Genomic DNA, 22,436 nt, shown 5'->3' on the forward strand with positions numbered 1-22,436 from the left:
CTCGTCAGCGTTCTCCCACGCACGTCCAGGCAGAGTTCTTCACAGGAAGGGAGAAGCGGTCTGGTCCCACACCCTTTCCCATCCCCGCCCCTTTGTTTAGATACCTTTGCGACGTAGGGATAATTTTTCTGCAGAATCCTTGCCAGCAACCTAGAAATTAAAACAAAACCCGTCACGACTAGGAGGAATGAGAGCGTATTACAGGAAGGCAAGGCGGCTTAAAGGCAACAAACGTTTTAAAAAGGAGGGGGACTGTGGAACAGGTGCAGTATTCAGAGAAAGCGTGAGCCCCCCCTACCCCCCCTTTCATCAAGGGAGACGTGGCGGTGGACACCCGGGCGTGTGTAGGTGTGAGCAGCTGTGGGAGAGGTCGGTTTCCCCCACTTTCGGAAACTTGTCCGTCATAAGGGAAGGGAGGGAATCTTGGCAAAAGACTCCTTAACTCGTGCCGCAGCCCGACTTGGGGTTCACACCCCCCCCCCCTGAGCCCGTCCGGGTTCCTACGGAAAAGTGTCTCTGGGCACGAGAGTCATGGCAACGTCTCCCGCTTGCGGGTCCGTCAGGAACGGGCACGTCCCCGTTCCCCGCTCACCTTTCCTCAAGGCCCCTGAAGCTGTTCCCGATGACGACCATCTTGGAAAGGGCGTCTACCGACCAGTTGCTCCACAGGACGTTGTTGTACAGGGCCGTCCCGCAGTGGGGCATGTAAAAGACGGTGGGCTCGCCCCACACGCTGCGTCTTCCCTCCTGGGGGCGCCACACACACAGTGTAAACCCCTCCGCTCTGAGCACGAGGGGAGGGGGAGGGGAGGGCCAAGCTGAGCGTTCTCACCACAAAGTAAATAAAAGCGGACGAGTGTGAGGGGACACGTGTGGTAACGAACCTCGCTGGAGTCGCTTCACAACGGACACGTGTGTCTGATCACCCCGGATGCCTTCAACCCGTATTCCAGGTTGGGTCAGCCTCGCTGGAAAGAACAGTGAGCTGCGGGGAAGGCAGGCTGACCTATCCCCTGGAAACAGATGCCCCCCTCTCCGGAACACTTCTGTCCTAATGTAGCACGACTGAAATCTATACAGCGACATGGGGCTACAAGTCTGGAAATCACGATGTCCAGAAAGAACCTGTGTCGACTGAATAAATGTGTGTCCTGTGAACGCAGCTCTGGGTCCGCAGAGGGGCCTTTGGGTCCGTGACAGTAAGGGCAGGATGGAGGGCAACGGTTACTGTGCCCGTGGACTGTGCTTGGTGAACTCCAGGCCTCCTGTGTCCCTTTCTGCAGACCCCTATCACAGTCGGTCCTTTGCAGCTGTCCCCCGGGGGATACAACTGTCCCCTCTTTGAGAACCGTGGCTCCATAGCCAGACCCGCGGCAGGGACACAGGCCCTCCCCCTGCTGCCTGGGCCTGCCTCCCCTGGGCCTCTGCGCTCCGTCCTCTTCTCCCTTGTGTTCACGAACAGGCAGTGGCTCCCCAACAGCCGCTCTGCACAGGCGGCCTGTGCCCCTGCCTCAGTCCCTCCAGCAGACACCCCGTGGACCTCCGGTCCCGGCTCGGCCCTGACCCAGGACTCCCTCCAGCCGGCGCGGGGTGCTTTCCCCCCTCGGCTCCAGATCGTGGTGGCTCCCCCTCACTGTTCTGCTCGCCGTTTACTGGTTACAGGCCACACGCCTTGATGGGACCGTGGGCTCCCTGAAGACGGGGCCTGCATTTATCTTGGCCTCCCCCCAGATCTCGCCCAGCACGGGGCAGGCACTCAGAAAAGATGGGGTGAAGGGAGCGGCAGCGTTTCAGGGCCTCGGCAACACCGGCGAAGGATTCTCTTCTCTCAGCCGGGCCTAGCTTTCGAGTTTCGTAAAAAGCAAGGAGATGGCTGTTTTGGAACACAGGAATCAGAGGATTATTCTGTCTGCAATCCCCCAAACAAGGCAAAACTACTTGCAGAAGTCTGTGCCTGTATGCTGGCTTCTGCCCTCTGCCTAGGAAAGGACTATCTGTCCTCCAGGGCTCAGAAATTTTACATGCCAACCATTTAGGGCATGCAGGGCACAGCATCTACCTGCCACCCAGCCCGACGCTACGGGTGTGATGGCTACAGGTTCAGAGAGAGCTATTCTGTCCCCTTCCATAACCTCCCCTAGGATAGTCAATTCCAACCAGGAGGCCCTCATTGGAGGCACCGAGACTGTAGCCCTTCATTTTTTCATCCCACAGTAAATACCAATTTAGTAAATTACCATAGTTCCTGGACACACAATTCTCACAAGAATTTTGCAAACGGGCGCCTGGGTGGCCTAGTCAGTTAAGCCTTGACTGTTGCTTTCGGCTCAGGTCACGATCCCACAATTCGTGGGTTCGAGCCCTGCATTGGGCTCCATGCTGCTGGTGCAGAGCCTGCTTCGTTCTTGTTCGTTCTCTCTCTCTCTCCGCCCCTCCCCTTCTTGCACTCTCTCAAAAGAAATAAAAGGAATTTTGCAAATATAACAGGTTTCAGTTCATGCCACTTGTACGATTTTTCTGTAATGGGTACCACGTAGGCCACAACGTGGGTACTGACGGGTCCCACATTCCAGGCACCGGGAAGGCAAGTGTGTGGTGGGAAGGGATGACTGCTGTCTCCGAGCGAGGGTGTCCACATGGCACAGCCCGGGGTCCCGTCAGTTACACAGCTCCCCCCCCTCCCCTTCCCCTCCCCCACTCACCTCGTTCTCACTGAGGACAATCACACCGAGGCTATTCAGAACTGCAATTTCTAGTTGGCTAAACACAGGGTCGTACACCCAGCAGTGCCTTCTGGGAATCTGCGGGAGGGAAGAATGAGTCCCGTCAACCCGAAGATCCGTGTGCAAGACCAGCGGAGGGGCGATAAAGAAGAATCCAAAACTTTACCTGGCACTTTTCCAGGAAGAGAAGCAAAAATGTTAGCTGGTTTCTAGCCATGACGCAGGTGGCAAAGTTCCCAAGGCCGTAGCATACACACTTCAGACGGCAGGTTCCTGGCACCACGGTCTCTCCTGGGAGGGAGCCGGGGGCCGCATCCGACTCATCTGGCGAGGAGTCGAGATGCAGGTTTCCAAAGACTTCCGAGAGAGTCCCCACTGGGGCCTTCAGTTGTTCCAGATGTTTTGTCAGACAGCCGTTGATGGTTTCTGAAAGAGCAGGCCCGGAACAGTGTCAGCGGGCATGCTCTGGCCCCGTGAACCCAACCATCCACGTGAGGCCACAGCCCCAGGGAGAAAAGGAGGTCAGCAAAGGCTTCAGCTCCTCAGAAAGAAGGCTGCAGGCCTCGCTCCCAAACATGCCTGGGGCCTGCGGCCACGCCCGCCCACACAGACAGGCTGTCCTGGTCCCTGCATGCCCACGGCCTGCAACCCCACAGATGTTTCCAGCAAAAAATAGGTTTCGTTTATGGGCACAGTTTCCACCTAAAGCTCTAATGGGAGCTCATTCTAATTTGGTGGGAGGTGCCTGGTAAGTGCGGGCTATGCTCTGAAGTACATACTTTTTTGATGATAACAAAGAACCGAGGAGCAGAGCTCTCAACATCGTGTAAAAAGTTCAAAGAATAAAAAAGGTAGACTGGGGCTTTTGAGTCTAACAAAAAATAATCTGTTTACATCTTCTCCTACAGCAGTGGGTTCTCTGGTCTCTCATTTCACTGGCACTGAACTTACTTGAACAAACCTGCACCCGAAAAACAAAAGGCCCTATGTTTCCACAGCAAGACGGCAGTTTTCACTTCTTAGCAAAGAGATCTGTGAATGAGACCCCCGGCTGGGAAAGGGCACGTGAGGAACTGATTGGTAAAAGAAGTTCTGGAAAAACTTGACAACAGATATCAACTCAGTCACCGCCTTTTCACTGCATAATTCCTCTTCCGGGAAGATGTCCGAAGAGAATCACCCTACATTTGGTAAAAGCTTTATGCATAAAGGTGCTCCCTGCACCGTTATGTAGAATGACTGAAAAATGAAGGAATAAATAACTAAATGTCCCTCCATACAGACTGTGACTGCTGGTATGTTTGCCGCACATGTTAATATTCAGATGGCCACAGGTTCTGTTGAGGAGGAGGTTACACCAACCGCGTGGGGAAAAACAAGCCTCCACTGCAAAGTCGGGGAAAAGAGCTCGCTAAGTATACATTTCAACAATGACAGTGACAGCTGAACGTATGGTCTCCCATGCACAGGCAAACACTGTTCCAAGCACTTAACTGAATAGCCTCATTTAATCCTCAAAATTACACCACAGGGTGTGTACTTTGTTACCTCTCTTTCAAAGAAAAACTGAGGCTCAGAGTTAAGTGCCAAGGCATACGGTTATAAGTGGGAAGTCAGAATGAGAACCCAGCATGGACACCGCTCTGTGAAGAAAATATCATCCAATGAGGACTACGTTCCTTCCTTTGCCCACATTCAGGCTCTCCTCCCACACCTACCACCCCCAGCCTTCGCCAGGCGGTACCCACCTAGGGCCAGACTCCAGAAATCAGAGAGAAGCAGGTCCTCCCTGTTAAGAAAAAAAAGGCATGGTCATCTCCCAACCTTCTCCAGGCCGCCCCACCAGTGGCCCTCCTCCTGACCATGAGCTGGATGCGGGGATTCACAGTATGCATGTCCAGAGCCAGACCAGCACTGCCGGCACTCCGAGAGGGCAGAAGGGTGGCTGGAGGACGACCCAATTCCCAGGGACTGGTCTGAGTCAGTCCACACCACCGCCTGGCACAGATGCAGAGCTCCATAAATAGTTGCTAGCTGCCCAGGTTTAAGCTCTCTGAGTTTCAGTTTCCTCACCCTTACGATAGGGAAAAGAATCATACCTATCAAGCAGGATTATGAAAGGGATCAAATGAGTCAACACACAGCACTGTGCCTTGCATGCAGCAGGTACTCAATAAACCGTCTTTGCCTTATCACAACTAATTCCAAGGTGGAAGTAAAAGGAGAGACAAAAACAGTGTCTAGGCTTTCTTTATTCAGGTCTACCAGGTTATGCAAACCCAGAGCAAAACACTGTCAACAGTGATTTAAAACAAACTGATGAATTTGTCCAATCAAAAGATATACAATGACTGAAAACACCAACCCATCCATGCGATGCCCACAAAAGACGCACTTTGGACATAAGGACAACACAGACCAAAAGTGAGGAGACAGAAAAGATGTTCTGTGCGAGTGGAAACCAAAAGACAGCTGGGAGAGCTATACTTATATCAGACAAAATAGAATTTAACCTAGAGGCAGACCAACATTTTTGGGATGCTGCAAAAATGGTTCTAAGTGGTAAGTTTATAGCAATACAGGCCTACCTCAAGAAGCTAGAAAAGTCTGAAATAAATAGCCAAATGTTACACCTCACAAACTAGAAAAAGAACAAAGCCCAAAGTTAGTAGAAAGGAAATAACAAAGACCAGAACAAAAATAAATGAAATAGATTCCAAAAAAAGATAGGAAAAAAGATCAACAGAAGAGCAGATTTTCTGAATGAGGAACAAAATCGACAAACCTTTACCTAGACACACCAAGAACAAAAGAGAGAGAGGGGGGACTCAAAATCAGAAATGATAGAGGAGATATTACAACGGACACCACAAAAAACCAAAAGATCAAAGGGACTACTGTGAAAATACACAGCAACAATTTGGACAACCCAAAAGAATTGGCAATTTCAAACTTCCAAAAAGACAAAAGGCCAGAACTAGACGGCTTTAATGGTGAATTCTACCATTCAGAGAATGAATACTGATCCTTCCCAAGCTTCCCCCTAACCAAAATAAAAAACAAAAACAAAAACAAAAAACCCAAAACACAGAAGAGGGAATGCTTCCAAATTCATTTCTGGGGCCAGCATTACCCTGATGCCAAAACCAGACAAGGACACTACAAAAAAATTACAGGCCACTGTCTTTGATAAATTTGGATGCAAAAATGCTCAACAAAATACTAGCAAACCAAATTCACCCACATGCTAAAAGAATCATACACTATGATCAAGCGGGATTTACTCCAGGGATGCAGGGATAGTTCACACATGCAAATTAATGAACAGGATACACCACATTAACAAAATGAAGAATAAAAATCATATGATCATGTTGAGAAATGCAGGGAAAGAATCTGACAAAATTTAATATCCATTTATGATGGATATTACCCAAAAAGTGAGTATAGAGGGAACATACCTCAACATAATAAAGGCCACATGTGACAAGCCCAAGGTAACATCACATTCAATGGTGAGAAGTTTCAGCTGTTATTATTTTCTCTAATATCAGGAATAAGATAAAGATACCCACTTTTGCTACTTCTGTTCAATATACAATTAGAATCCCAGCCAGAGCAATTACCAAGAAAAACAAATAAAAGGCATCGAAACAAGAAAGGAGAGAAGTACAACTCGCTATTTGCAGATGACATATGTGGAAAACCTTAAAGACTCCCCCCCAAAACCTGTTCAAACTAATAAATGAATTCAGTAAAGTTGCAGGATACAATATCAATACACAAAAGTCTGTTCCGTTTCTATACACTAATAATTAACTATCAGAAAAAGAAATTTAGAAGGTGATCCCATTTGAAATTGCATCAAAAAGAATAAAACACCGAGGAATAAACTTAACCAAGGAGGTGAAAGCCTATATACTGAAAACTATAAGACATTAAGGAAAGAAATCGAAAACACAGGTAAATGGAAAGGTGTTCCATGCTCACGCATTGGAAGAACAGTGTTAAAATGTCTATACTACCCAAAGCCACCTACAGACACAACACAATTCCTATCAAAATTCTAATCGCAGTTTTCACAGAAATAGAAAAAAGGATCCCCAAATTGGTATGGAGTCATGAAAGACTGAATAGCCAGAGCGATCTTGAGAAAGGAAAACAAAGCTAAAGGCATCACACTTCCTGATTTCAGATTTCTACTACAAAGCTACAGTAATCAAAACAATATGGTATTGGCATTAAAACAGACACACAGATCAATGGAACAGAAGAGAAAGCCCAGAAATAAACCCAAATATATAGGGTCAAACACCTTATGACAAAGGAGCCAAGAATATACAAGAGGGAGAGGACAGCCTCTTTAACAAATGGTGTTGGGAAAACTGGACAGCCACATGCAAAGAATGAAACAACTATTTTACACCGTACACAAAAATTAACCCAAAATGGATTAAAGACTTGAATGTAAGACCAGGAACCATAAAACTCCTCATAGAAAACAGAGGGGAAAAGCTGCTTGACATAGGTCTTGGTAGTGATTTTCAAAATTTGATTACCAAAAGTAAAAACAAAAGCAAAAACAAACATGTGGGACTACATCAAACCAGAAAGCTTCTGCACAGCAAAGGAAACCATCAACAAAATAAAAAGGCAACCCATGGTATGGGAAAACGTTTGCAAATCATGTATCTGATAAGGGATTAATACCCAAAATATGAAGAACTCCTACAACTCAGTAACAAGAAAACCCAAGCAATCTAATTAAGAAATGGGCAGATCTAAATAGACATTTTTCCACAGAAGACATATAGATGGTCAACGAGTACGTGAAAAGATGCTCAACATCATGAATCACAAGGGAAGTGCAAATCGAAACCACAATGAGATACCACACCACATCTGTTAGGATGGCTATTTTCAAAAAAACAAGAAAGAACAAGTGTTGGCAAAGATGTAGAGAAAAGGAAAACCCTTATTCGCTGTTGGTGGGAATGTAAATTGGTGCAGCCAACTATGGAAAAGTGTAAGGAAGTTCCTCATAAAAATTAAAAATAGGGGCACCTGCGTGGCTCAGTCAGTTTAGTGTCCAACTTTGGCTCTGGTCATGATCTCACAGTTCACGAGTTCGAGCCCCACATCGGGCTCTGCGCTGATAGCTCAGAGCCTGGAGCCTGCTTCGGATTCTGTGTCTCCCTCTCTCTCTGCCCCTCCCCTGCTCACGCTCTGTCTCTCTCTCTCAAAAAGAAATAAACATTAAAAAATAAAATAAAAATAGAACTACCATATGATCCAGCAATTCCCCTTCTGAGTATTTATCTGAAGAAAATGAAAACGCTAACTGGAAAAGGTACATGCACCCCTATGTTCACTGAAGCCTTATTTATGAATGAAAATATAGAAACAACCTAAGTGTCCACCAATGGATGAATGGACAAAGAAACTATGGTGCATATACACAATGGAATACTACTCAGCCATAAGAAAGAATGAAATCTTTCCATCTGCAATATGGATGGACCTTACGGTCACTGTGCTTAGTAAAACAGACCAAACAGAAAAAGAGAAATATTCTAAATAACTCACATGTGGAATCTTAAAAAACAAAAACAAAACACCGAAACAAAACAAAAAAAACAGAACCAAAAAACCGAGCTCACGGATACAGAGGACAGATGAGTGGTTGCCAGAGGTAGGGGGTGGGAGGTGGGAGAAATGCCTAAACGGGTCAAAAGGAAAACAAGTCCAATTATGGCATCTTCTTCCTTTTTTTTTTTTTAATTAAGTAAACTCTACCCTGCAACCTGGGGCTCGAACTCAGGACCCCGAGATCAGGAGCTGCATGCTCCACTGACTGGGCCCGCTGGGTGCCCCCAATTATAGCATATCTTTTGATGCTCAATTTTTTGTGAAAGGTTCAAATAATTTAATCTATGGGGGCACCTGGGTGGCTCAGCTGGTTAAGCGTCTGGTTCGCTTTCCACTCAGGTCATGATCTCATGGTTCCTGGGACTGAGCCCCCCGTGTTGGGCTCTGTGCTGAACGTAGAGCCTGCTCGGGATTCTCTCTCCCCCTCTCTCTCTGCCCTCCCCCCCACTTGTGTATGCTTGCTCTCTCTCTCTCTCTCTCAAAAGAAATAAACATTAGAAAAATTAAAAAAAAAAAATCTTCTCCTGAACATCTGGTTGTTGCATAATCATCACGAGCATTGTCACTTTTCGTATCTGGACAGCACCTCATAGTTCACAAAGCTCTTTTATACACACTCTCTTATTTGAGCCTGGGAGAAGAATTTGTTGTTTCTATTTTACAGAGAGAAAAACAGACTGAGAGAAGAAGGGGTGTGCTTTGTTCCAGGTTGCACAGCTAACAAATCATCTTCTGATTCTCAGTCCAATGAAGGAGGGAAAAGAAAAACCCAAACATTGTAATTCAAGCCAAAGAAGAACATTATGTGATAAAGGAATCGATCTAACAAGAGGATGTAACATTTGTAAATATTTACGCACCCAATTTTAGGAGTAACTAGATACGTAGAGCAAATATGAGCAGACCTAAAAGGAGAAATCGACAGCAGTACAAGAATAGTAGGGGATTTTAACACCTCACTTACATCATTGGATAGACCATCCAGACAGAAGATCAGTAAGGAAACATCAGCCTCAGACAACAAGTTAGACCAGATGGACTTAACAGGTACATTTAGAGCTCTCCATCCAAAAGCAGTACGTGGAACACATTCCTCTCGAGTGCACATGGAACATTCTCCAAGACAGATCACATGCCAGGCCACAAGACAAGCCTTAATAAACTTGAGACTGGAACTTTCTAAAATGATCACTGAAATCATATCCAGCATCTTTTCTGACCCCAGTGGTATGGAACTAGAAATCAATTCTAAGAAGAAAACTGGAAATTCACAAACACGGAGCTTGCTGAGCAACCAATGGGTCAATGAACAGATCAAAAGAGAAACCAAAAAATACCTCACGACAAATGAAAGTGGAATACAACTTAGCAAAATTTATAGAATGCAGCAAAAGTGGTTCTCAGAATGGCACACCTGGCTGGCTCACAGCGGAGCGCGTGACTCTTGATCTCATGTGGTAGTGAGTTCGAGCTCCACACTGGGTGTAGAGCTTACTTAAAAAAAAAAAAAAAAGTAGTTCCAAGGAAGTTTATAGTGAAACAGGCCTACCTCAAGAAACAAGTAGAGTCCCGATAAGCAACCTACCTTTACACATCAAGGAACTAGAAAAAGAACAAAGGAAGCCTAAAGTTAGCAGAAGGGAGGAAATAAGTGAAAATACAGACTAAAAAGACAATGGAAAGATCAACAAAAGAGCTGACAAACTTGTAGCTAGACTCACCGAGGTTAAAAAAAAAAAACAAAAACAACGGAGGCCTCAAACAAATATAATCAGAAAAGAAACAGATATTACTGCCAATACTATATACACAGGATCATAAGAAACTACTATGATCAGTTTCACCCCAAATAGTTGGGCAATCAAGAAGGGTAAATTCCCAGAAACATACAACCTTCCAAGACTGAATCACAAGGACAGAAATTCTGAACAGACCAATCACCAGTATGCAGACTAAATGAGTCATCAAAATCCTCCCAACAAACAAAAGTCCAGGACCAGATGGCTTCGCTGGTGAATTCTACCAAATCTTCCAAGAAGAATGAATACCAATCCTTCTCCAGGAAGGAAAGTCCTTTTCCAGGACTTTTCCAGGAAAAACAAGAGGAAGGAATGCTTCCCAACTCATTTTATGAGGCCAGCATTGCCCTTGTCCAAACCAGCCAAGATGCCATAAGAAGAGAGGCCTCCAGGCCAATATCTGTCATGAACATAGATGGAAAAGTCCTCAACAAAATATCAGCAAACTTAACCCAATACAGTAAGAGGACCATATGCTATGATCAAGTGGGATTTATTCCAGGAATTAATCAAAATAATATACCACATTAACAAAATTAAGGATAAAAAGCATATGACCTCTCAACAGACACAGAAAAAATATGTGACAAAATTCAACATCCATTTTGATAAAAGCTCTCAACAAAGCAGGTACGAGAGAACGTAACTCAACATAAGAAAAGCCACATATGACAAGCCACATCGTACTCGATGGTGAACGCCGAAAGCTTTTCCTCTATGACCAGCAACAAGACAAGGATACCTACTCTTGCCACTTTTATTCGACATACAATTGGCCCTTGAACAACACAGGGGTTAGGGGTGCCAAACCCCTGTGCAGTCGAAAATCTGAGTATAACTTCTGACTCCCCCAAGATGTAACTACTAATAGGCTACTGTTGCCTGGAAGCCTTACCAATAACATAAAAAAGTCAGGGGCGCCTGGGTGGCGCAGTCGGTTAAGCCTCCGACTTCAGCCAGGTCACGATCTCGCGGTCCGTGAGTTCGAGCCCCGCGTCAGGCTCTGGGCCGATGGCTCGGAGCCTGGAGCCTGTTTCCGATTCTGTGTCTCCCTCTCTCTCTGCCCCTCCCCCGTTCATGCTCTGTCTCTCTCTGTCCCAAAAATAAATAAAAAAAAAAAAAAAAAAAAAAAAAAAAACGTTGAAAAAAAAAAAGTCAATGAACACTACTTTGTATGTTAGATGTATTAAATACTGAATTCATACAGCAAAGTAAGCTAGAAAAAAAACGTTATTAGGAAAATGCTAAAGGAAAACACATTTACAGCACTGTATTTATTGGAAAAAAATTCACGTATTAAGTGGACCACACAGTTCAAACCCATGTTGCCAAGGGTCAACTGTAGTATTGGAAGTCCTTGCCAGAGCAATTACACAAGAAAAATAAATAAATAAAAGGCATCCAGATTGGAAAGGAAAAACTAAAACGGCCACTATTTTCAGATGACATGGTATTTTATAAAGAAAACCCTAAAGACGACACCAAAAACTACTAGAATAACAAATTCAGTATAAGGTGCAGGATAAAAAATACACAAAAATCTGTTGCATTTCGATACACTAATAATGAACTATCAGAAAAATAAATTTAAAAAACAGTCACATTTTGGGGTGCCTGGGTGGCTCAGTCAGTTAGGCATCCAACTCGACTTTGGCTCCGGTCATGATTCACAGTTCGTGGGACTGAGCCCTGTGTTGGGCTCTGCACTGACGGCGTGGGAGCTGTGCTTGGGACTCTCTCCCTCTCTCTCTGTCCCTCCCCCGCTTGTGCATGTGTGCGCGCGCACACACACAGACACACACTCTCAAAATAAATAAACTTAAAAAACAAAACAACAATTACATTTACAATTGCATAAAAAAAAACACTTAGAGATAAATTTAACCAAGGAGGTGAAAGACCTGTATACAGAAAACTATAAGCCGTTAAGGAAAAAAAATTGAAGACAACACAAATAAATGGAAAGACATTCGTGCTCAGGGGTTAGAACAGTGTTAAAATGTCTACACTACCCAAACCATCTACACATTCAATACAATTCCTATCAAAATTCCTATCACATTTTTCACGTAAGACAATCTTTAAAATTTGGAGTCACAAAAGGCTCTGAACAGCAAAGCAATCTTGATAAAGAACCAAGCTGGAGGCATCATGCTCCCTGGTTTCAAACTCTATTACAAAGCTATAATGATTATTGGCATCCTGGCATAAAAACAAACACACAGATCAACCGAACAGAAGAGAGAGCCCAGAAATAAACCCACACATATATGGTCCGGTACCTTATGACAAAGGAGCCAAGAATATCCTAGGGGGAAAGGACAATTTCTTTAATAAATGGTGTTGGGAAAACTGGACAGCCACATGCAAAAGAATGAAAGTGCACCACTATCTTATAACATACACAAAAATGAACTCAAAATGGATTAAAGACGTGAATGGAAGACCTGGAACCATAAAACTCTTACCAGAAAACATAAGCGGCAAGCTGCTTGACCTAGGTCCTGGCTTTGGATCTGACTCCAACAAAGGCAAAGGCCTGGCTTTGGATCTGACTCCAGCAAAGGCAACAAAAGCAACAATAAAATAAGCAAAACTACACTGAACTAAACAGCCTCTGCCCAGCAAAGAAAACCACCACCAACAAAAAAAAAACGGGCAACCTACTGCATGGGAGCAAAGATTTGCACATCACATACCTGATAAAAGGTTAATACCTAAAATATATAAAGAACACATACAACTGAATAACAAAACAACCAAACAATGTGATTAAACAATGGAATTATCCAAATAGATATTTATCCAGAGAAGACATACCAAGAGCCAACAGGTACGTGAAAAGATGCTCAACATCAGTAACCATCAGGAAAGTACAAATCAAAACAGTGAGATCTCACCTCACACCAGTTTAGAAGGGCTCGTATCAAAAAGACGAGAAATAACAAACTTTGGCAAGAGTGTGGAGAAAATGGAACCCTGATGCACTGTTGGTAGGAACATAAGTTGGCAGAGCCACTATGGGAAACAGTATGGAGGTTATTCAAAAAATTAAAAATAGAACTACTCTACGACCCAGCAGCTTCTCTTCTGGCTATTTATCAACAAAACAAAACAAAACCAAACCAAACCAAAAACACCTATTTGAAAAGATATGTGAACCCCCATATTCATTGCAGCATTATTTACAATAGCTAAGTATGAAAACAGCCTATGTGTCCAGGGAGGGATGATTCGAGAGAAAAGATGAAATACTATTCACCCATAATAATGAAATCTTTCCATTTGCAAAAACAGGGATGGACCCTGAGGGCCTTATGTTTAGCGAAATAAGTCAGACAAACACTAGATGACATCACTTAAAAAAAAATTTTTTTTTTTTTAACATTTATTTATTTTTGAGAGACAGAGAGAGAAGGAGACACAGGATCCGAAGCAGGCTCCAGGCTCGGAGCTGGCAGCACGGAGCCCAAATGCGGGACTCGAATGCACAAACCGCGAGATCATGATCTGAGCCAAAGTCGGATGCTCAACCGAATGAGCCACCCAGGCGCCCCTATATGACATCACTTTTACACGGAATCTAAAAAACAAAAATACTGAGCTCCTAGATAGAGAACAGATTGATGGTTGTGGAGGGGAGGATGGGTGTGAAATGGATAAAGGGGGTCAAAAGGTTAAAAACTTATAGGTATAAAATAAATAAGTTATGGGAATGTAATATACAGCATGGCCCCTATAGGTAATAACACTTGGAAGCTGCTAAGAGAGTAGATCTTAAAAGTTCTCATAAGAAAAAAAAAATTTGGGGGGAGGCGCCTGGGTGGCTCAGTCGGTTAAGTGTTCGACTTCAGCTCAGGTCATGATCTCGCGGTTCGTGAGTTTGAGCCCCGCTTTGGGCTCTGTGCCGACAGCTCAGAGCCTGGAGCCTGCTTTGGATTCTGTATCTTGCTCTCTCTCTGCCCCTCCCCTACTCGCGCTCTGTCTCTCTCTGTCTCAAAAATACATACTAAAAAAAAAGAAAAAGGAAAAAAAAATTTAAACAAAATTGGATTTGAACAGACAAGCCACACACCAGCGTTTACCACACAGAATTGAAAACATCTGCCCGAGGCTGCCCTCATGTTCATCACAGAGGGTACAGGAGAGCTCTAATGTACTGGGAGTGCTTTGGAAACTGGTGAGCTTGCGCACAGAACAGCGTGTAAAGTGCTGGGCTCCTCTCTACTCAGAGCAGTGGGGTCTGCACCACATTTATGGGTACAAGAAGAAGCAGGGAGCTCCCAGGAAGGGAGGGGGGGGGATACCGGAGAAGTTGAGGAAGAATAACAATGCAAGGTGTAGGGAAAGTGCCTTAAGGGTTTTCCAAATCCCTGGGCACACTCCTTCTCAGAGACGTCTTCCAAGATCCTAGAAAAAGTCGCTGCTGTTTGTTTACTCAGGCTCGATCAACTGGTCAGCCAACTCCTTTCTATTCAGTGGTAACCTCGGAGTCAGCAACTGTCTCTTGACCTTAATTCTGGGGGAGAGGAGCATATAAAATTAGTCTAATTTCCCCCAGTTGTTGATCTGAAGCACTAACAAAAGCTGTTATTTACTGGACCCTTAAAGGACTGCAAATAAATAATGGCAACAAAAATAAGTAACAAAAATAGGTAACATTTATTAAAGTGCTTCCTCTGTTAGGTACTGTTCTAAACTGCAAGGTGCAGAGCAAAGCATGGAGGGATGAGGGTCTGGGCTAAGCCCGAATAATGGAGAACTTTGAAGCACAGGTGTTGCAGCTGCAAAGCTATGGGTTTCAAATCTGGGTCCATACATTACCGGTGTCTCTAAGACTCTGAGCCCTGACAGGATCCTAGCTGTCTGAGATGTTCAAATTGATAAAGATGTATTAAGTAGAATGCATGAGCCAGCGGCAGGCACACAGCAGCTCCTCAATTAACTAATGATGATCACCATGAAGATGTCAATCACGTTGGTGTTGCTTCCCTGGCGTCAGCAATAACAATAACCAACACTCGTGTGATATTAACACCAAACACTGTTTCTGCACTTACCCCGCTCCAGGCACCGTGGTTTACACTTACATACATTTACTAATTCACTGAATCCTCAAAACAAGCCTATACGGGTACTATTTTCAGGGCCATCTCTCAGATGAGAAAACTGAGGCACAGAGATTATGGAACTTGCCGAACGTCGCGCAGCTGGAAGTGCAACAAGAGGAATGACGACCTTGACTCCGATTCAGTCTGTAATAAGCTCCTCACCTGCGTAAAACCCTCACAATAACCCTAAGGGTTTGCAGATATGCCCACTTTACAGGCGGCGAGACGGAGGCTCGGAGCGGTCCTCCCAAGGATGAAGACTCGGTCCCAGGGCCAACTCCGCACTCACCGGGCCTCCCGGATGCGACGAAGCACGACTCGGCCGTCCGTCTCTGGTTCGGCGTCCAGGCCCCCCGCCGCCGCCTCCCTCCCTCGCGGACGCCGCGCCGCCGAGCGCCTTTTCCTGCGCGGGGCAGCAGCCCGCCAGGGCTCCAACGCCGCCGCCGCCATGGCCCTCTGACGTCAGCGGCGCGCGCCGCCTGACGTCATCACCGCGCGCCAGCTCTCCGGGAATCGTAGGGGGCGGCAGGCGCTGGCGGCGCGTGATCCTCGGGCCTGTCCGCCTCGCGAGTAGGTACCGGGCGGGAGTCGCTGGCGCCCCGCTGCTGCCCACCCTGCGGGGCCCGAGCCCTGAAACCCCGGGCTGCCCGGCTATGCCGGCGGGTGGGCGGTGCAGGGACACCGAGGGGCGGGACCCTGGCCGAGAGCGCCTCTTGGCGGCCTCTCCGCGCGGCAATCGGCCCCGCTTGACCTCCCCCCTCGCCTTTGCCCACCAATTCCCGGCCCCCTGGAGCTGAGGGCAGACACTGCTCAGTGCCCTTAACCCGTTCCTTATCGCAGTCGTTAGCGCCCCTTTTCCTGGCCCGCTGACTCACTGAGGCCACTTCCTACACCTCACCTTCCTGCCTCCACTTCTTGGCTCCTCCGGGTCGTTACTGCAACTTCCCAGACTGCTGGAGCCTTCTCTGGTCGCATCCCAACACCTGCCCTACCCCGGGGACATTACCGGCCTCCCCTGGACCTTTTAGAGTTAGGAGGGTGGACCTTGGCAGCCTGGGGCTCGGTCCTAGGGGAACGAGGGATGGGGGTCTCAGGCTGCTGTCCTGGATTCCAAGAGCTGACATGCCCCAGATAATGCTTCAGAGAACACCATGCGTATGGCCTGTGGAGGCCTACCTCAAGATGCCTAAAGCTGAGGAAAGATAAGAGGTTTCACAGGCCTCAGAGAGTCAGTGGGGTCCTCTCTAGGTACTTCTAAGAAAAGAGCCTTAGGAAAACTACAGTATTCTCAGGAGGACGACAGATGGTGAGCAAGCAGTTGAAACCCTGTGGCTGAGACATCCAGCTTGGACAAAGTGACAATAGAAATAGAGTTCTGAAGGGACCACTCTAATTCTTGAGGAAGGATTAGAGACCCTGTTTTGTTTTCCTGGTGTGTTATCCAGACCGGCGTTGGGAGGTTCCTGGGAGGCCAGTTTTGGTTTGGTGGCAGGATAAAGTTAACACTACGAGCTGCCTGTGTCTCTGGAGGGAGTAGGCCAGGGACCAGCTAATTTTTGACAGTACGAGAGAGAAGCCTCAGGGTAAGATGCCGGGGTCCCTTCTGATTCTGAAATTCCATGGTGCTCTGTTGCCTGTTCTCTTGGAGTTTGAGAGCCACTTGTTAAACTCTTTTTTTGTTTTGAAAAACTTGCCCAGCTCTGGATTTAACGTTCAGATGACTTTTGAGCTGTCAAGGTGACAGTTCCTTAATTTGAGTTCCGTGATTACTGCAACAACCACCTTATTTGTATAGCTGTCCCTGTATAGTGTATACAAATAGGGACCTTATTTGTATAGTGTCCCTATTTCACACTACTTGTGTAGTTTTGTCTTCTGTGTGGCAGAACTGTTCAAAAAAAACTGAAGAACTTACTCTAAAGTCCTGCCCCACTCTCTTTTTTTTGTTCTGAAACACAATTTTCAACTTTCTAGAAGACTCTTTGAAGTATACCGTTTGCCTAACCCTGCTGGGTCACATGCTGTCTCATGGGTTTCTGAAATAATCTATTCCTTGTGTTTATTTTAGGACCAAGGCACTGATGTTTGAACAGGCAGCTTCACAATGTTTAAAAGAATCTTCCAAATGGCTTTGAATCAGACAAACTAGAAAATCGCTTCGGAACACCGCCTTCAGCATGCTTCTCCCCCCTTGGGCTTTCCTGGCCAGGAGCTTTTTGAAGAGTCCATTCTGCAGGGAGCCAGAATGCTGACCCTCATGGAACCAGCTTAGTGGATTTGACTTTTCTGGTAGATTTCTCTCGCTTTATTAGATTCTCTCCCAGAGTTCTAAGAGGCATGCGAAGAGCCTGCGAGGAAGGAAGTAGCACTTTTCATGCTGCGTGAAAACCAAGCAGGTGACAGTTGTGGCTGAAAACACTTAAATCTCTCACGTCTGGATTTACTGCTGGGGCGCAAGAGGCGATACTGGACAAGAAAACCCAAAAAAGTAGAATGAGGGCCACTGGCAAGTAAATGGCCACTTCTACCTTGACGGAGCCGACGTCAGCCTCCTGGTGAGTAGCAAGGCCTGTGTGGCTTGCCTCCTGCCCAGCTGCTGGACCGATGCCTTGGATGAACTGAAAATCCCCAGCCAGACCGTCTTGCTTTCTCTAAGGGTGGGGGGGAAAAAAGAAGGCATTTTTCTCAGAGCAGCCCAGTCAGGCATGTGAGCCGATGGTCTCTCTCCAGAGCTCAAACCTTGCAGTGTTCGAGCGAGTCGAGCATTACTGGTTGACTGCAGAAAAGCCGGCCGCGGCTGGGTCACGCAGTCAGCTTCGATGAGACCGTGGGCGTTGTAATCTTCGTTTGTAAGAGACAAGAAACGGTTACAGTGCAGAATTACACCACGAGAAGAGGTCTGGCCCGTCTGCCTCTTGAAGGCTATTACACAACGTCTGCTTGAAACTCCGTTCCCTTCTCAGCCCCACACGGGTTAAGCCTCTCTCCCAATTTGGCTCAGCAAACGTTTCATTGAACAATGCAAACAAAAGGGCTGGTTTAACTAGGAGCAGGATTCAGTGACCAGTTATGTGTGTGGAAGGCACAAAGAGGGAGCAGTCCATTATGACGCCCAGGGTGTCTTTTGCATTGCCAGAAAGCGTGAGGGTGCTTTTGCCCCGACGACGTAAGGAGAGGGTCAGTGGGGCCCGGCAGTGGGATTTCTGAATTGGGTTTGACACGTTTTTGAGGCTTTTTGATCTGGGCTTGCCCTGCAGGTGGTTCCACATCTGGTTCTACAACTCAGGAAAGCAGACTGTGGCTGGAAACAAGAGTTAGCCTTGTCATCAGGAAGAGAAGCTGGGAGCCAGGGAGGGTGGTAGGGGGAGGGTGTAGCTTCAGGGAGAAGAGCGCAGGTGGCAAAAGAGTGGTCACAGTTCCTCCTTATGCTCTAGCTTGATGGGTGTGCTTTTGGAGAGGTAAAACCCAGGTTCAGCCTTTGGGGGGGTCTGCTTTGTGGTCTTAAAAAGGTAATTATACTGCAGAGTAGACTAGAAGAGTCCTTAGCAAAGAACAGAGGGTTCTGGAAGGAAATCAGAAGTTTGATGACGGGTCGTGTTGGAGTTAACACACCGTGAAGGCAGAGAGGGGTTTGGGGCGCCTCTGTGAGCTCTCATAAGCCCCATTTTCCTGTTATAGACTCACTGTCCTGTGTTGAAATGAAATGTTTACAGTCTCTCTTTTAGCGCCATGGCCCCAGGGTTGGCAAAGGGGAGAGCACACTGTCGCCCTCATTGTTTGTTAAATGAACGCGTGGATTTCTGGTCAGAGGGATATTTCCAGAGACTGTGGTGCCCAGCAGTTGCAGGGCATGTGGCTAAGACGTCCCCAGCTAATTTGGTTATCAGAGCCTTAAATGACAGTGTTCCAAACCACGTGGTGGTATGGTTAAGGGTCAGTGTCTCAAACAAGAGATGTCCCTGGGCGCTCTGTCTCTCCCCCAGATACACTTTGGTCCTTTGGGCCAGACGGTCTGACGACGGGATAGAGGCATATTTTTAGTTGGACTCGACAGCACTTTCGAAGTGGTTTGTTATCTATTTGTAGCCACGGGATTTTTTTCTTCTCTGGGGCCACCAGAAGGCTCTTCAAATCCTGAGTAATGAGCCCTTCTCGCGCTGGGGCATAGGAAGCTGTGTTTTAAAATGCCTCGATCGCCGGATGAAAGGAAACATGGCTCCATTCTGTTCTCTTGCCAGGTGGAATTATTTTTTCCTTTATGATGGTTCAAAGGTGAAGGAAGAAGGCGATCCGACGAGGGCTGGCATTTGTTATTTCTATCCTCCTCAGGTGAGCGCCACAGCACGTTATTGTTCGGTGGAGATGCGGCTGCCTCAGCGTGGTGGCTTTTCAGAAGCAGAGCATTTACATCGGGACAGTTTGTAAGCCAGGCATTCTTGACGCTCCCTTGACAGCTCCGTACTTCCGTCCTCTCTGGCTTTCTGCCACCGTCCTGATTTTCTTTTTGGTTTGTTTTTTTTAAAAGTGTGTTTATTTATTTTGGGGGAGAGAGAAAGCGCGAGTGGCAGGAGGGCAGAGAGAGGAGACATTGAGAATCCCAAGCAGGACAGGCACAGAGCCGGACATGGGGCTCGAACTCAGGAACTACAAGATTGTGACCTGAGCCAAAGTTGGTGCGCTGATTTTCTGTCTGCCTCTCCTTGCTCCCAAGTTTTGATCGGCTCTTTTTTTTTTTTTAAGTTTATTTATTTTGAGAGAGAGAGAAAGAGAGCACAAATGGGGGAGGGACAGAGAGGGGGAGAGAGAGAATCCCAAGCAGGCTCTGTACCCGCAGTACACAGCCCAATGTGGGGCTGGAACTCAGGAATACTGAGAATCGTGAGATCATGACCTGAGCCAAAATCAAGAGTCAGACGCTTAACCAACTGAGTCACCCAGGCACCCCTTGATCGGCTCATCGAAAACACTTCCATGGGGTGCCAGGGTGGCTCAGTCGGTTAACTGCCTCTTGGTTTCGGCTCATCACGATCTCACGGTTCGTGAGTTCGAGCCCTGCATTGGGCTCTGTGCTGACAGCGTGGAGCCTGCTTGGAATTCTCATTCTCTCTCTTTCTCTCTCTCTCTCTCTCTCTGCCCCTCCCCCGCTCACTCACTCTCAAAAAAATGAATAAGCTTAAAAAAATTAAAAACAACGCCAACAACCACAAAACAGTCTCATTCAAACATATACAAAAGCAGAGAGGAGAGTGTCATGGACCCTCCTGTGCCCATCACCGGTTAATTGGTCACAATAATCCCTTAATATCATGTGATACTATATTCAAATTTTGCCTTCCTGTTTTGATCTCTGCCCGATCACTTCCTCGTGGTGGATGTCACTTCAGGTCTTATTTCCCCTGTGTCTCCTTTACGCTCTTAGTAAGACGTAGAGCCTCGAGTAGATTCAAGCTCTTTTAGGCAGGACTTTTTCCTAGGTGGCGTGTACATTTTCTCTTGCGTCACACAGCGTCTGGCTGTCCTGCAGTTTAGTTAAGGCTCAGACGGCCTCTGCATTTGCTCATGTGATCGCGTTCCCGCTGGGGTAGTTGGGATTAGTCTAGGCTGCTCTGGCCACTCTGCAGGGGATCTGAATGGGATGAACGGCTCCTGCTCCTACGTGTGCAAGTGCCCCGAGTCCTCGGAACGAAAATGAAGTTCTGCCCAGTCACCTTATGCACGCAGCCGGGGACGTTCTGAGACAGCTCTGTTATCCCAGGCAGGGGTCAGCACACTTTGCCTGCAGAGGGCCAGAGAGTGAGTATTGAGGCTTTGCAGGCCATGTGAGCTCTACATCACACGTTCTTTGTTGTTGTCCTGACGGCCTTCAAATATCAAAACCATGCTTAGCTCCTGGGCCTTCTGAAACCAGGCAGCCCCCCCAGATCTGGCCTGCAGGCTGCAGTCTGCTGTTGCCCCAGCCTCTGCTCTAAGAAATGACACACGAGTGGGGCTGCCTGGGTGGCTCAGTCGGTTAAGCATCCGACTTCAGCTCAGGTCTTGATCTTGCGGTTCACGAGTTCGAGTCCGGCATCGGGCTGTGTGCCGACAGCTCAGAACCTGGAGCCTGCTTCAGATTCTGTGTGTGTGTGTGTGTGTGTGTGTGTGTCTCTCTCTCTCTCTCTCTCTGCCCCTCCCCCGCTTGTATTCTCTTTCTCTCTCTCTCAAAAATAAGTAAAACGTTAAAAAAATTTTTTTTAAATGAATGATACACGAGTTCAGCAGTTTCACCTTCCCCTCTGGAATTTGCTGCTTTCCCACAGACTCTGCTTGACCAGCAGGAGTTGCTCTGTGGACAGATTGCGGGCGTGGTGCGCTGTATTTCTGACCTCTCCGCCTCAGCTCCCACCCTCGTTCGTCTGCGGAAACTGAAGTTCGCCGTAAAGGTTGACGGAGAGTACCTTTGGGTAAGTTTGCCAGACAGAACCCGTGCCGACAGGGTGGCCATCTGCCTTGGTGATGAGTGTTGTGCTGGTAAGGTGTAGAAGGTAGTGCTTTCCGTGGCTCTGGAGCCTGGGACCCCCTCCACACCCCCAGGTGCCGCATGCAGTACGTCCACGCTTCCTGTGTCCCTCTCTGCAGGTGCCATCATAACTGAGCACTCTCCAGAACGTCTCTTTTTTATTTCTTTATTAGAGAGAGAGCGAGCACGGGCAGGGGAGAGGGGCAGAGGGAAAGAGAGAGGGAGAATCTTAAGCAGGCTCCACGCTAAGGGTGAAGCCCGACGTTGGGCTCGATCCCACGACCCTGGGATCATGACCTGTGCCAAAATCAAGAGTCAGATACTCAACTGACTGAGCCACCCAGGCGCATACTAAACCGTTGAAGGAATCTTACAGTGAACAGTCCTGTGTATTTCCAAGGTTCTGCAGTTACCATTTCATTACATGTATCATTTATAATTTATTATAGTCGCTTTATCACATCTCTCCATCCATGCCTTCATCTTCTGGCAATCCAGTTTTTATTTTAATGCTTGCCAAAGTTGCACACTCCAGTATACTCCTCCCCACCCCTAGGACCTCATTATGCATGACGTTAATTAGAGCTCAGTAGTGGTTTGTGTTGGTTTTTTGTTTTGTTTTGGGGTAAGATTTACATACCCTGAAACTCACAAA

The 22,436-nt window shown here is 46.9% G+C and overlaps 2 protein-coding genes across 4 annotated transcripts in view; one reads left to right on the top strand and one right to left on the bottom strand.

The window, feature by feature from the left end:
* The window catches only part of SRRD (SRR1 domain containing), a 22,891-nt gene extending 7,126 nt beyond the window's left edge, over positions 1–15,765 (bottom strand). Inside the window, exons 1-6 of the mRNA XM_060612877.3 lie at positions 15,572–15,765; positions 4,472–4,512; positions 2,890–3,149; positions 2,703–2,801; positions 593–747; positions 105–150 (exon numbers count right to left, since the gene is read on the bottom strand). Of these exons, the coding sequence (XP_060468860.1) occupies positions 105–150; positions 593–747; positions 2,703–2,801; positions 2,890–3,149; positions 4,472–4,512; positions 15,572–15,732 (762 nt within the window). The 5' untranslated portion in view covers positions 15,733–15,765. The remainder of the gene's footprint in view (positions 1–104; positions 151–592; positions 748–2,702; positions 2,802–2,889; positions 3,150–4,471; positions 4,513–15,571) is intronic.
* Positions 15,754–22,436, top strand: part of HPS4 (HPS4 biogenesis of lysosomal organelles complex 3 subunit 2) — a 27,622-nt gene continuing 20,939 nt past the window's right edge. For 2 of the 3 annotated variants that reach the window (XM_078435584.2, XM_078435586.2), the window contains exons 1-4: positions 15,754–15,856; positions 17,351–17,837; positions 19,521–19,611; positions 21,582–21,725. In XM_078435584.2, coding sequence (XP_078291710.1) covers positions 17,797–17,837; positions 19,521–19,611; positions 21,582–21,725 — 276 coding nt within the window. In that variant the 5' untranslated portion in view covers positions 15,754–15,856; positions 17,351–17,796. The remainder of the gene's footprint in view (positions 15,857–17,350; positions 17,838–19,520; positions 19,612–21,581; positions 21,726–22,436) is intronic. The other variant, XM_078435585.2, reaches the window with a different exon arrangement.

This window comes from Panthera onca, chromosome D3 (assembly GCF_046562875.1).
Source record: "Panthera onca isolate mPanOnc1 chromosome D3, mPanOnc1 haplotype 2, whole genome shotgun sequence".
Lineage (NCBI taxonomy): Eukaryota > Metazoa > Chordata > Mammalia > Carnivora > Felidae > Panthera > Panthera onca.